General features: G+C 48.1%; 1 protein-coding gene across 1 annotated transcript in view; it reads right to left on the reverse strand.

Annotated features, from left to right (window-relative positions):
• Nucleotides 1-13,532, reverse strand: part of atrn (attractin) — a gene marked incomplete at its 5' end in the record, with an annotated part of 337,365 nt that overhangs the window by 234,564 nt on the left and 89,269 nt on the right. The window contains one exon of the mRNA XM_085967067.1: nucleotides 4,341-4,560. Coding sequence (XP_085823193.1) covers nucleotides 4,341-4,560 — 220 coding nt within the window. The remainder of the gene's footprint in view (nucleotides 1-4,340; nucleotides 4,561-13,532) is intronic.

The following is a 13,532-nucleotide window of genomic DNA, read 5'->3' on the forward strand; positions in this document are numbered from 1 at the left end:
CTACCAACCTGGGTCCATTCTAATAAATCGCTGATCATGCAACCAAATAGAGTACCCAGGCCCACATACCAGACCTAATGTTATCAGCTGAATTCAAACCCCCTCACTTAAATTTACTTTTATTTTTAAAGAAAGAGCTTATGCATGCAATGTTTAATCATTTTAAATGCTGATGCTACAACAGGACAGTTCTGCTTAATCAGCATGTGTGGGCTTGATGGCTGAATCCAGAGCCGGTTGTCAAAGGGATGAGGCTGAGACTTGGTCATATTAAACCCACCTACAGTTTGAAACTCACCCAATTTACAATGTGGTTCAGTCAGTTCTGATTTCAATTATTGATTTTTAAAGGAAAAAGTTTAATTCAAAAGCAGCTCTTTCTCCCACCCCCCCCTCACATTCACCCCTTACGTTTCCATTATTCTTTTCTCCCAGAGTGTTCCAGATTGGACCAATGGACAACTTGAGAGTTGGTATCAAAATGTTGGTACCTTGATCACTACTTGTACAATGATTCTATTTGGGTTTGTGATCTGCCACGATTGACGTCCCGAGAGCTGTACTTTTTACAAAAATCAGAAGATAAATCGAGATGAGGACGATTGGGTCCAACCATCCAGAAAAAAACATGCCTTTCCCCAGCCCAATCACAGAATTCAACTATTTCTTCAGAGCTTGTGTCTTCATTAACCTAACTGGAAATCCATTCCCAAGTGTTGGTCACTCTGTGTGAAAAGCTTTCTGACATCAGTTTGAGCCTCTGCCTCCCTTTTCCATCCATTATGGTTTAAAGTGACATATTATGCCAGATTTACTTTACCCATTCCATTCACCCTCGTGTATATTTCTGTAATAACCTTCTTGGCCTCCTTCAAAGATTGAAATACCCCAGTTTCTCCAGCCGTTCTTCATAACTTAATGCTCTGCAGGACATCTGCCTTCAGACTCTTCTCTGAGTAGATTCCAGGAGAAACATGTCCCGTTGGGTCTCAGTAACCAAAACTAGGCAACTTATTCAAGGATCTCCTTGCGGGGAGGTTTGCTAGTACTGTTGTGGGGGGGGGGGGGGGGGGGGGGAATGGTTTCAACTAACTTGGCAGGGGGTGGGATACGGAGTGGAGCTAGAGGAGGGGGTGATGCACAGCCAAATACAGAGGAAAAAACAAGTCAGCCTGGAAGGCAGAGCAAATATGTAATGGCACAAGGGTGTGTGGCAAGGCTGGATGGCATTTATTTTAATGCAAGGAGTCTTGCGAGTAAGGCAGATGAATTGAAGGTGTTGATGAACACATGGGAGCATGATATTGTTGCCATCACATAGACATGGTTGAGGGAGGGGCAGGACTGGCAGCTCAATATTCTGGGGTATAGAATCTTCAGGCAAGACAGAGGGATTGTAAAAGAGATGGGGGTGTCGCAATATTTATCAAGGAGTCAATTACTGCTTTAAGGAGGGATGATATCTTAGCAGGTTCCTCTAATGAGGCCATATCGGTAGAACTTAAAAACAAGAAGGGGGCAAGCATTTTGCTGGGAGTGTATTTTCGGCCCCCAAACAGTCAGGAGGAGATAGAGGAACAGATGTGCAGGCAAATCTCAGAAGTGTAGAAATAATAGGGTAGTAATAGTAGGGGGTTTCAACTTCCCCAATATTAACTGGAATAGTCAGAGCGTGAAAGGCTGAGAGGGTGCAGAATTCATAAAGTGCATCCAGGAGAGCTTTTTGAGCCAGCATGTAGAAAGTCCTACAAGAGAGGGGGCGGTTACTGGACCTAATTCTAGGGAATGTAGCCAGGCAAGTGGTAAAAGTGTCAGTAGTAAAGCATTTTGGTCACAGTGACCATAATTCGGTGAGATTTAAGGTAGTCATGGAAAAGGACAAAGATGGACCAGAAATAAAGGTTCTAAATTGGGGGGAAGGCCGATTTTAATATGATACGACAGAATCTGGCCAAAGTGACTGGGTTCAGCTACTTATAGGAAAATCCACATCAGAGCAGTGGGAGTCTTTCAGAAAGGAAATAGAGAGTGTACAACGCCAACGTGTTCCCGTAAAAGTCAAAGGTGGGGCCAACAAGCCCAAGGAACACTGGATGTCAAGGGATATACAAGAATGGATTAGGAAAAAAAGGGAGGCTTTTGGCAGATACAAAGGACTAAAAACAGTGGAAGCCCTAGAGGAGTATAGAAAGTGCAGGGAGGTACTTAAAAAAGAAATTAGGAGAGCAAAGAGGGGGCATGAAAAAACACTATCGGGCAAAATAAAGGAAAATCCCAAGGTGTTTTATAAGTATATTAAGGGCAAGAGGATAACCAGGGAAATATTAGGGCCCATTAGGGACCAAAGTGGCAATCTGTGTGTAGAGCCAAAAGATGTAGGTGAGGTTTTAAATGAATATTTTGCATCTGCGTTCACTATGGAGAAGGACAATGTAGGCATAGAAATCAGGCAGGGGAATGTGATATACTTGAACAAATTAGTATCGAGAGGGAGGAGGTACTAGCGGTTTTAATGGGCTTAAAAGTGGATAAATCCCCAGGCCCAGACGAGATGTATCCCAGGCTGGTGTGCGAGGCAAGGGAGGAGATTTTGCAGGGGCTCCGACACAAATTTTCAGAACCTCTCTGGCCACAGGGGAGGTGCCAGAGGACTGGAGGACAGCTAACGTAGTACCATTATTCAAGAAGGGTAGTAGGGATAAACCAGGGAATTACAGGCCAGTGGGCCTAACATCAGTGGTAGGGAAATTATTGGAAAACATTCTGAGGGACAGAATTAGTCTCCACTTGGAGAGGCAAGGATTAATCAAGGATAGTCAGCATGGCTTTGTCAGTCTTAACCAATTTGATTGAATTTTGAGAGGGGGTGACTCGGTGCGTGGATGAGGGTAGTGCAGTTGATGTAGTCTACATGGACTTCAGTAAGGCTTTTGACAAAGTCCTACATGGGAGACTGGTCAAGAAGGTAAGAGCCCATGGGATCCAGGGCAATTTGGCACATTGGATCCAAAATTGGCTTCGTGGCAGGAGGCAGAGGGTGATGGTCGACAGTTGTTTGTGACTGGAAATCGGTGTCCAGTGGTGTACTGCAGGGATCAGTGCTGGGTCCTTTGCTGTTTGTAGTGTACATTAATGATTTAGAGATGAATGTAGGAGGTATGATCAGTAAGTTCGCAGATGACAAAAATTGGTGGAGTGGTAAATAGCGAGGAGGGAAGCCTCAGACTACACGACGATATAGACGGGCAGAACAGTGGCAAATGTAATTTAACCCTGAAAAGTGAGGGGTCATGCATTTTGGGAGGACTAACAAGGCAAGGGAATACACAATGAATGGTAGGACCCTAGGAAGGACAGAGGATCAGAGGGACCTTGGTGTGCATGTACATAGATCCCTGAAGGCAGCAGGACAGGTAGATAAGGTGGTTAAAAAAGGCATATGGGATACTTGCCTTCATTAGCCGAGGCATAGAATATAAGAGCAGGGAGGTTATGATGGAGCTGTACAAAACGCTAGTTAGGCCACAGCTGGAATGCTGTGTGCGGTTCTGGTCGCCACACTATAGGAAGGATGTGATTGCATTGGAGGGTGCAGAGGAGATTCACCAGGATGTTACCTGGGCTGGAGCGCTTCAGCTATGAAGAGAGACTGGACAGGCTGGGGTTGTTTTCCTTGGAGCAGAGAAGGCTGAGGGGGGACCTGATTGAGGTGTACAAAATTATGAGGGGCATAGATAGGATAGATAGAAAGGAGCTTTTCCCCTTAGTAGAGGGGTCAATAACCAGGGGACATAGTTTCACGGTAAGGGGCAGGAGGTTTAGAGGGGATTTGAGGAAAAGCTTTTTCACCCAGAGGGTGGTTGTAATCTGGAACTCACTGCCTGCAAGGGTGGTAGAGGCAGGAACCCCCACAACATTCAAAAAGCATTTAGATGAGCACTTGAAACGCCATAGCATACAAGGCTACGGACCAAGTGCTGGAAAATGGGATTAGAATAGACAGGGCTCAATGGCCGGCACTGACACGATGGGCCTCTTTCTGTGCTGTATAACTCTGTGATTAAGTGGAATAGGAGCATTTTGTCCAACGTGTACGCTACTAACTTGGTCATACAGTTCAGCATTTTATTTATTTATTTGATTCTTGCTCTGCAGTGACTGGATTTGTTAAGTGGCCAGTCTACCAACACCCCGAGATCTCTAAACTTTACCCTTTGCTATCGCACCAGTTATGGATTTTTATTCTTGCTCTTAAGCACGCGATTTAAGAAATTACTGCACTCTTGGGAAATTCAGGAAACAATTGAAACTTTTTGCACATGACTTGTTAGAACACTTACCTGGTCTTTCACACACACTTCCATTCACTGGGTTGATGCAGGTAGCTGCCTTCAAACCAGCATAGTTAGGTTCTGCCAAATAACCACAGAATCCTGCGTCACTTGGCTCCTCTGCCATCCACTGCAGTGATGTGTTTGTGAAGGGCGACATATCTTCCCAGCACCAATATGAAACATTGATTTTCCGTAATCCAACCCATGGGGTTATGGTAGCTTTGTACTGTAACGATAAACAATTGTGTCAATGTTAACATGGATAACATTTGCTAACATAGGAGCAGAAAAGACTGCACGTCAGCCAGAATTGGGTGGAGACTTCTGAAGCATTAACCTGGCTTTGCTTTTTCAGGTGCTGACTTAATGGCTGCAAATTTCCAGGATGTTTTGTTTTTATTTCAGATTAGATTTTTTTCCATGGCTTTACACAGGAACATTCCGGAACAGGAGTAGGATATTCAGCCCCTCGAGCTGGTTACAGCATTCAATTAGATCATGGCAGCGCTGCACCTGAACTCCATTCACTTGCCTTTTCTCCATATCCCTTGATACACTTAGCTAACATTACAATACCTACACTTCAAAATGTGGCTCATTGACTATAAAGTGCTTTGGGAGGTCCTAAGGTCATCAAAGATGCTATATAACTTTTAAAATTTTATTAATTCACAGGATGTGGGGGTCACTGGCAAGGCCAGCATTTATTGCCCATCCATAATTGCCCTCGAGAAGGTGGTGGTGGGCCTCCTCATTGAACCGCTGCAGTCCGTGTGGTGAAGGTACTCCCACAGTGCTGTTAGGGAGGGAGTTCCAGGATTTTGACCCAGTGACGATGAAGGAACGGTGGTTTTCCCATGTGCACATTTCAAATGACCCAACAGCCAGTCTTTTGGGAAAGAGGTCCACATTTCCATTACTTTGTGAAAAAAATCCTTCCTGTTTTCACTCCTAACTGGTCTTGCTCCAATTCTACGGTTACACTGCCTTGTTCTGCATTCCAGCATGAGGAAATAGTTCCTCAGTATCTACCTTATTGAATAGTTTTACAGTTTAAAAATAGCCTGATTAGATCACCGCTCAGCCATCTCACCTCAATGGAAGACAAACCAAGTTTATGCAACTTGCCCTCATAATTTAACCCTTTAAGCCCTGGTATCATTCTGGTGAATCTGCACGGTATCCCTTCCAAGGACAACGGCCCGTAATTTCCAATAGGAGGCTTCCTATGTGCGGATGCCTCCTGTCGGAAAAAAATCTACGCTCCCGAGGTCCAGACACTTCCGCTCCTGGGCCTCTCCACAGTCGAAACGCGCAGGGCCCACGTATCCCAGGGGCGCATGCGGTTCGCAAGCGTCCCTGGGATCACGTGGGCCAGGCGAGCCAATGAAAGAAGGGAATCCCTCTTCATACTTTTGACAGATAGACCTGTCAAAAGTATGAATGGGGATCACTGAAAAAAGACACTAAAGCATTAAATACATTTTTTAAAAAACCATCACGTTTTTAAAATGAGTTAAAATTACATTAAATTAAATATTTTAAACAAAAATTAATTTTTTTGAAAAAAATAATTTAAGTTTTTTACAGGGCTAAAAATAAACTTAACTTTTTAAAAAGTATTTTAAAATTATAAATGAGTGAAATTTGAAAAAAAAAACTTTTTTTAAACTCTTACGCTGGTAAAAAGCAGGCCTTACGAATGCTTTTACCAGGCATAAGATTTCTAAGGGTTTTCAGCAGAACTCTCCCCCCGCAAAGGCCCTTCTCCAGGGCAGGCGGAGGATCTGTCAAGAGCATTCAGCGCATGCACTTCGCAGGCCTGAAACCAGCTTTTCCGATGTCCCTTTGGGTGTGGACACACCTCGCACACATCCGTGGGGGTCGGAAAATACGGGCCTACACCTCCTGAAGTTTGGTGCCCAAAATTCCAGATGGGGTCTGGCCAAAGCTCTGTCGAACTGCAGCATCACTTCCTCACACTTGTATTCCAACTCCTTCAAGATAAAGTAGAACATTCCATGAGCCTTTTTGATTGTTTTTTACACCTGTGTACTAAATTTTAGTGATTTCTGTACATGAACACCTAAACCCCTTTGCTCCCCTACAGTTCCTAGTATCTTACCATTGAGAAAATATTCCAATTGGTCTTAGATCCAGAGTGGATAGCCTTACACTTCCCCACATCGAACACCATCTTCCATACCTTTGTCCACTCACTTAGTCTGCCCATATCCCGATAACCTCCTGCTCCCATCCACAACTTACTGTGCCTCCTAACTTAACTCCTGGGGAACACCACTGCTCACATTGTAACAGAGAATATTCCTTTTAATCCTACTCTGTCTGAAGGTTATGTTCAATTCCGTGCACTTTAATTTTTGATGATCTCCTACATGGAACCATATCAAATGCCTTCTGGAAGTCCATATAGGCAGCATCAATGCACACGTCCCATTTTTGCACCTCATTACCGTCTTTGTATCCCTTTGTTTCATTTTGTAGCTCTCCCAGTCTGATGGATTTAAACTTTTCCTTGCATTTGTGCAAGCCTTTTCTTTTAGCTTAATACTGTCGCTCACCTCATTTTTTGTATAGTTATGCAACCATGGACAAGCAGAGCCTTCACCTTTGAGGTAAAAGACAGACCTGCATTTCTGTAGCGCCTTTCACAACATCAGAACTTCCCAAAGCGCTTTACAGCCAATGAAGTGTAATCACTGTTATAATATAGAAAACAGCAATGCGATAATGACCAGATAATCTGTTTTTAGTGATGTTGATTGAGGGATAAATATTGGCCTAGGACACTGGGAATAATTCTCCTGCTCTTCTTCAAAATAGTGCCCTGGGAGCTTTTCTGCCCACCTGAAAGCACCAACAGGGCCTCGGTTTAACGTCTCATTCGAAAGATGACATCCCCAACAGTGCAGCGCTCCCTCAGCACTGCACTGGAGTGTCAGCCGAGATTTTTGTGCTTTTTGAACCCACAACCTTCTGACTCAGAGGTGAGAGTGCAACCAGCTGACACTTAAGCTATGTACTAGTTCTCTGTATTGTACCAAATACTTTCCACTATTTATCTGTATGTTTACCCGTTAACAGTTCAGCCCAGCTTACTGTCGTCAATTTACTTAAATTTAAAATGTTTATTGATATCTCCCTTCTCCCCCTCAAATCTACTGTCAAATTCAATCACATTATGGTCACTATTCCCCAGGTACTTCCTTACTGTCAGATTGTGAACTAATTCTGGTTCTTCACTCACTGAATCTAGTATGGCTTGTTCGTTTGTCGGTTCTAGAATACAGGAAACTCTTCTTTTATCCGGCACCGACGTGGTGCCGGTTTATCAAAAAGTCCGGATTACAGAGGTATAGTTAAAAGGTACGAGAGCTCCGTACACAGCAACAAGTGCAAGAACCACGGCCACAGACCAAGCGTCCCTGTTGCTTAGCAACAAGTGCAGGAACCCCGATTACACAGCCACAGATCCAGGAACCGCCACTAATATGAAGTAAAACTTACCTGAACCTACTCCTGAATTTTGCCGGTTAACAGAGATTTCCGGTTATTTAGGTGCCGGTAAAGCGAGAGTTTCCTGTACATTGTTTTAGAAAACGGTTACGAATTGTGGTAAACCACTGTTTGTATTCCTGTTTGTCCTGTTTGTATTCCGCTATGTACATGCCTGGACATGCCTCGGCTGACTCCTCCCACAGGTCCTAGTATAAAGGTGACTGCTCCCCAGCCCTTGTATCCTGGACCGGTCGACCACTCGAGGCAGACCTCCATTCTGTTGTTAATAAAAGCCTTTAGTTACTCTTCTAACTCTCAGTCTTTTATGAGTAATTGATAGCGCATCAATTTTATTAACAACATTTTTATAATGGAGAAGATCCTCACACCAGCATGCCTGGACTTAGATCATCGGGAGGCGGACTCATCCACCAAGTTTACTCACTGGCTTAAGTGTTTCGAAAAATTGCTGACCGCCTCCGCAGCAATCAAATCGGACGAGGACAAACTGGATGTCCTGACCTCCAAAGTGAACCACCGAGTGTACTCGGTCATCCAAGACGCGACCTCGTACGCGGATGCTATCAAGCTCCTCAAGGACCAGTACACGCGCCCAGTGAACGAAGTGTACGCCAGGCACCTCCTGGGGAGTCGTAAACAACAACCTGGGGAATCGACCGTGGAATACCTTCAGGCACTGTCTGTGCTTGGCCGGGCCTGTGGTTGTAAGGATGTAAAGGCCGCCGTGTACACAGAGGAACTTATCCGGGACGCTTTTGTAGCGGGCCACAGATCCAATTACACACGACAGCGACTGTTGGAGCAGAGTAACCTCGACCTCAACAAGGCCTCTGAACTCGCACTATCGTTGGATGCAGCCTACCAGGGCATGGATGCCTACTCCTCTGCACCGTGGACGCCGCGGGGAATGACAGCCTGGGACACGGTAGGACCGCCTCATAGCGCCGTGCCACCCCAGCCACACCCCAACAACGGCCCAACTACCGCAGCAGTGTCCCAAGGCCAGACAGCAGTGCCCCAAGGCCAGAAATGCTACTTCTGTGGCCAGGCAAAACACCCCAGAGCGCGCTGCCCGGCGAAAAACGCGATCTGCTCGGGCTGCGGGAAGAAGGGACACTACGCTAGCGTCTGCAGGGCCAAAGCCACCCCGAACTCCAGCAGCGCCGCGTGTGGGCCATGCGGGCCGCCATTTTGGACCTCCCCGGCCGTGTGCGAATCACCGGTACAGCAGCCATTTTGGACGCCTCCAGCCACATGGGGATCATGGACGCCGCCATCTTGGACGACAGCCGGGACGCAGCAGGCCCCCGACACCGCCTCATCTGATACCCGCAGCGACACACCGACCCCTACGCTGGCATCCGTTACACTGGACCAAGCGAGACCGCACCAACTGGCCAGTTCCACAATGGACATTAAGGTAAATGGTCACGATACAATCTGCCTTTTTGACTCTGGGAGCACGGAGAGCTTCATCCACCCCGACACGGTGCGGCGTTGCTCTCTCCCAGTCCTGCCTGCGCAACAGCGGATTTCTATGGCCTCCGAGTCCCAGTCGGCGGACATCGGCGGCTACTGCGTGGTGACACTCGTAGTAGACGGGACCGTGTACGATCATTTTAAACTTCTGGTCCTGCCTGACCTCTGCGCTGCCGTCCTGCTGGGGTTAGATTTTCAGTGCCACCTTAAAAGTGTTACGATGGCGTACGGTGGACCCCTACCCCCACTCAGTCCGCAGCCAGCAGCTTCCAAATTGCCCGCCGCGCACCAGGTGCAACCTCTCCACACTCAGAGTCACCCCCCCACCACTGTTTGCTAACCTCACCCCCGACTGTAAGCCCATCGCCACAAAGAGCAGGCGATACAGTGCCGGGGACAGGGTTTTCATTAAAACCGAAGTGGAGCGGCTCCTGAAAGAAGGGATTATTGAGGGCAGCACCAGCCCCTGGCGAGCCCAGGTTGTGGTCGTTAAGACCAGCGAGAAGCAGCGCCTGGTCATCGACTACAGCCAGACAATAAATCGCTACACCCTGCTGGACGCCTACCCACTCCCCCGTATAGCTGATATGGTCAACCAGATCGCGCAGTACCGCGTCTTCTCGACCATTGACCTGAAATCAGCGTACCACCAGCTCCCCATCCGCCCTGAGGACCGCCAGTACACTGCCTTTGAGGCAAACGGCCGCCTCTATCACTTCCTTAAGGTTCCCTTTGGCATCACCAACAGGGTCTCCATCTTCCAAAGGGAGATGGACCGGATGGTAGATCAAAATGCGTTGCAGGCCACTTTCCCATATCTGGACAATGTGACCATCTGCGGCCGTGACTTGCAGGACCATGACGCAAACCTCGAAAAATTCCTCCGCACCGCCCAACTCCTGAACCTGACATATAACAAGGAGAACTGCATATTCCGCACAAACCGCCTCGCCATCCTTGGCTGTGTTGTGGAACACGGAGTCATCGGCCCCGACCCCGACCGGATGCGTCCCCTTATGGAACTTCCACTGCCCCACTGCCTCAAGGCCCTGAAGAGGTGCCTAGGGTTTTTCTCCTATTACGCCCAGTGGGTCCCCTACTATGCGGACAAGGCCCGTCCGCTGATCAAGTCCACCTCTTTTCCCTTGACGGCAGAGGCCCGCTTAGCCTTCCACCGTATCAAGGAGGACATTGCCAAAGCCACCATGCACGCAGTGGACGAATCCATCCCCTTCCAGGTGGAAAGCGACACGTCCGACTTTGCCCTGGCCGCTACCCTCAATCAGGCGGGGAGACCCGTGGCCTTCTTTTCACGAACCCTCCAAGGCCCGGAGACCAGACACTCCGCTGTTGAGAAGGAGGCCCAGGCGATTGTGGAGGCTGTGCGTCATTGGAGGCACTACCTGGCCGGAAAACGATTTACCCTGCTCACTGACCAGCGTTCAGTTGCTTTTATGTTTAACAACAAGCAGAGGGGCAAAATCAAAAATGACAAGATCTTGAGGTGGAGAATCGAACTTTCCACCTACAACTACGAGATCTTGTACCGGCCCGGGAAGCTAAATGAACCCCCGGATGCGCTATCGCGTGGCACCTGCGCCAGCGCGCAGATCGATAGACTACGGGTCCTCCACAATGACCTCTGCCACCCGGGGGTCACCAGGTTCTTCCACCTCATCAAGGCCCGCAACCTGCCTTACTCTATTGAGGAGGTCAGGACCATGACCAGGAACTGCCAAGTCTGCGCTGAGTGCAAACCACACTTTTATAGACCAGACAGGGCCCACCTGATAAAAGCCACTCGCCCCTTCGAGCGCCTGAGCGTTGATTTTAAAGGGCCTCTCCCCTCCTCCGACCGCAATGTGTACTTCCTCAATATTATTGATGAGTACTCCCGTTTCCCGTTCGCCTTCCCCTGCCCGGACATGACCAGTGCCACGGTCATTAAATGTCTGAACAACCTCTTCACCCTGTTCGGCTTCCCCAGCTATATCCATAGCGACCGGGGCTCATCGTTTATGAGCGACGAACTCCGTCAGTACCTGCTAACTAGGGGTATTGCCACAAGCAGGACCACCAGTTACAACCCCCGGGGGAACGGACAGGTGGAAAGAGAAAATGCGACAGTTTGGAAGGCCGTCCTGCTAGCCTTAAAGTCTAGGGGCCTTCCAACCTCCCGCTGGCAGGATGTGCTCCCCGATGCGCTCCACTCTATTCGGTCACTGCTCTGCACTGCCACTAACGCCACCCCCCATGAGAAAATGTTTGTCTTCCCAAGGAAGTCCACATCAGGGACATCGCTACCGCCATGGCTGACGTCCCCAGGGCCGGTCCTACTGAGAAGACACGTGAGGACCCATAAAACGGACCCCCTGGTCGAGAGGGTCGACCTCCTCCACGCCAACCCCCAGTATGCTTACATCGCATACCCGGACGGGCGGGAGGACACAGTCTCCATAAGAGACCTTGCACCCTCGGGGACCACAGTAACCCACTACCCACTACCACTCCCCCCCACGATCCGATATCCAGCCCCAGCAGACGGCAGGCCTGGGCCCCGCGACCCGCTCGACATCTACGAGGACGACACGCCTGTGCCACAGCCTACGCTGGACTCGACGCCGGAAGCTTCACTACCCCTGCCGTCGCCACGCCGATCACAGCGGCAGACAAGACCTCCGGAGAGACTCCAATACACTAACTTTTAATACACTTCACCCCGCCGGACTCAATTTTAAACAAGGGGTGAATGTGGTAAACCACTGTTTGTATTCCTGTTTGTCCTGTTTGTATTCCACTGTGTACATGCCTGGACATGCCTCGGCTGACTCCTCCCACAGGTCCTAGTATAAAGGTGACTGCTCCCCAGCCCTTGTATCCTGGACCGGTCGACCACTCGAGGCAGACCTCCATTCTGTTGTTAATAAAAGCCTTTAGTTACTCTTCTAACTCTCAGTCTTTTATGAGTAATTGATAGCGCATCACGAATCCATTCTAGAAACTCACTGTCTTTACTGCTCGAGCTGTTCTCCTCAGAGTCCATGTAAAAATTAAAATATTCCATTCTGACCACTTAGTTTATGCTACACGCTTCCTTGATCTCCACATTTATACACCAAACCCCAACCCTGCTATTAGGAGGTCTGCAGACAGCTCCCATCGGAAACGTGTATCATTTGTAATTCCTTAATTCATAGTTGTTTTCACAGTCTGATCACCTTTACTGAAACCCCTTCCTTCCACTAATTGTGTCTTTTATCAATATTGCTGCTACTCTTTTTCCAATTCCTGTCCCTTCTAAAGATCCTATAGCCTGGAATACTTAGCTCCCAATCATGTGCAGCTTTGTTAATGAAAATTTTTATTTTCAAAATGTAGGAATTGAATAAAAATGAGGTGACAAGCTGCAACACAGGACTACATGCATGCTAAACAGCAGAAGCAGAATGCTACAGACAGGGCTAAGCGATCCCACAACCAAAGTATCAGATCAAAGCTTTGCAGCCCTGCCACATCCAGTCGTGAGTGGTGGTGGACCATTAAACAACTAACGGGAGGAGGAGGCTCCATGAATATCCCCATCCTCAATGATGGTGGAGCCCAGCTGACACATTTGCAACCATCTTCAGCCAGAAGTGCCGAGTGGATGATCCATATCGTCCTACTCCCGAGATCCCCACCACCACAGGAGCCAGTCTTCTGCCAATTCAATTCATTCCACGTGATATCAAGAAGCGGCTGAGCAAAGGCGGTCGTGCTGAAGACTTGTGCTCCAGAACTAGCCGCGCCTCTAGACAAGCTGTTCCAATACAGCTACAACATTGGCATCTACCCGACAATGTGGAAAACTGCCCAGATATGTCCTGTCCCCAAAAAGCAGGACAAATCCAAGCCAGCCAATTACCGCTCCATCAGTCTACTCTCAATCATCAGCAAAGTGATGGACGGTATCGTCAACAGTGCTATCAAGCGGCACTTACTCACCAATAACCTACTCACTGATGCCCAGTTTGGGTTCCGCCAAGACCACTCTGCTCCCGACCTCATTACAGCCTTGGTCCAAACATGGACAAAGGAGCTGAATTCCAGAGGTGAGGTGAGAGTGACTGCCCTTGACATCAAGGCAGCATTTGACCGAGTCTGGCATCAAGGAGCCCTAGTAAAACTGAAGTCAATGGG

The sequence above is a fragment of the Somniosus microcephalus genome, chromosome 2 (genome assembly GCF_052327205.1).
Source record: "Somniosus microcephalus isolate GS21.2 chromosome 2, FLI_Smic_1.0, whole genome shotgun sequence".
Classification (NCBI taxonomy): Eukaryota; Metazoa; Chordata; class Chondrichthyes; order Squaliformes; family Somniosidae; genus Somniosus; species Somniosus microcephalus.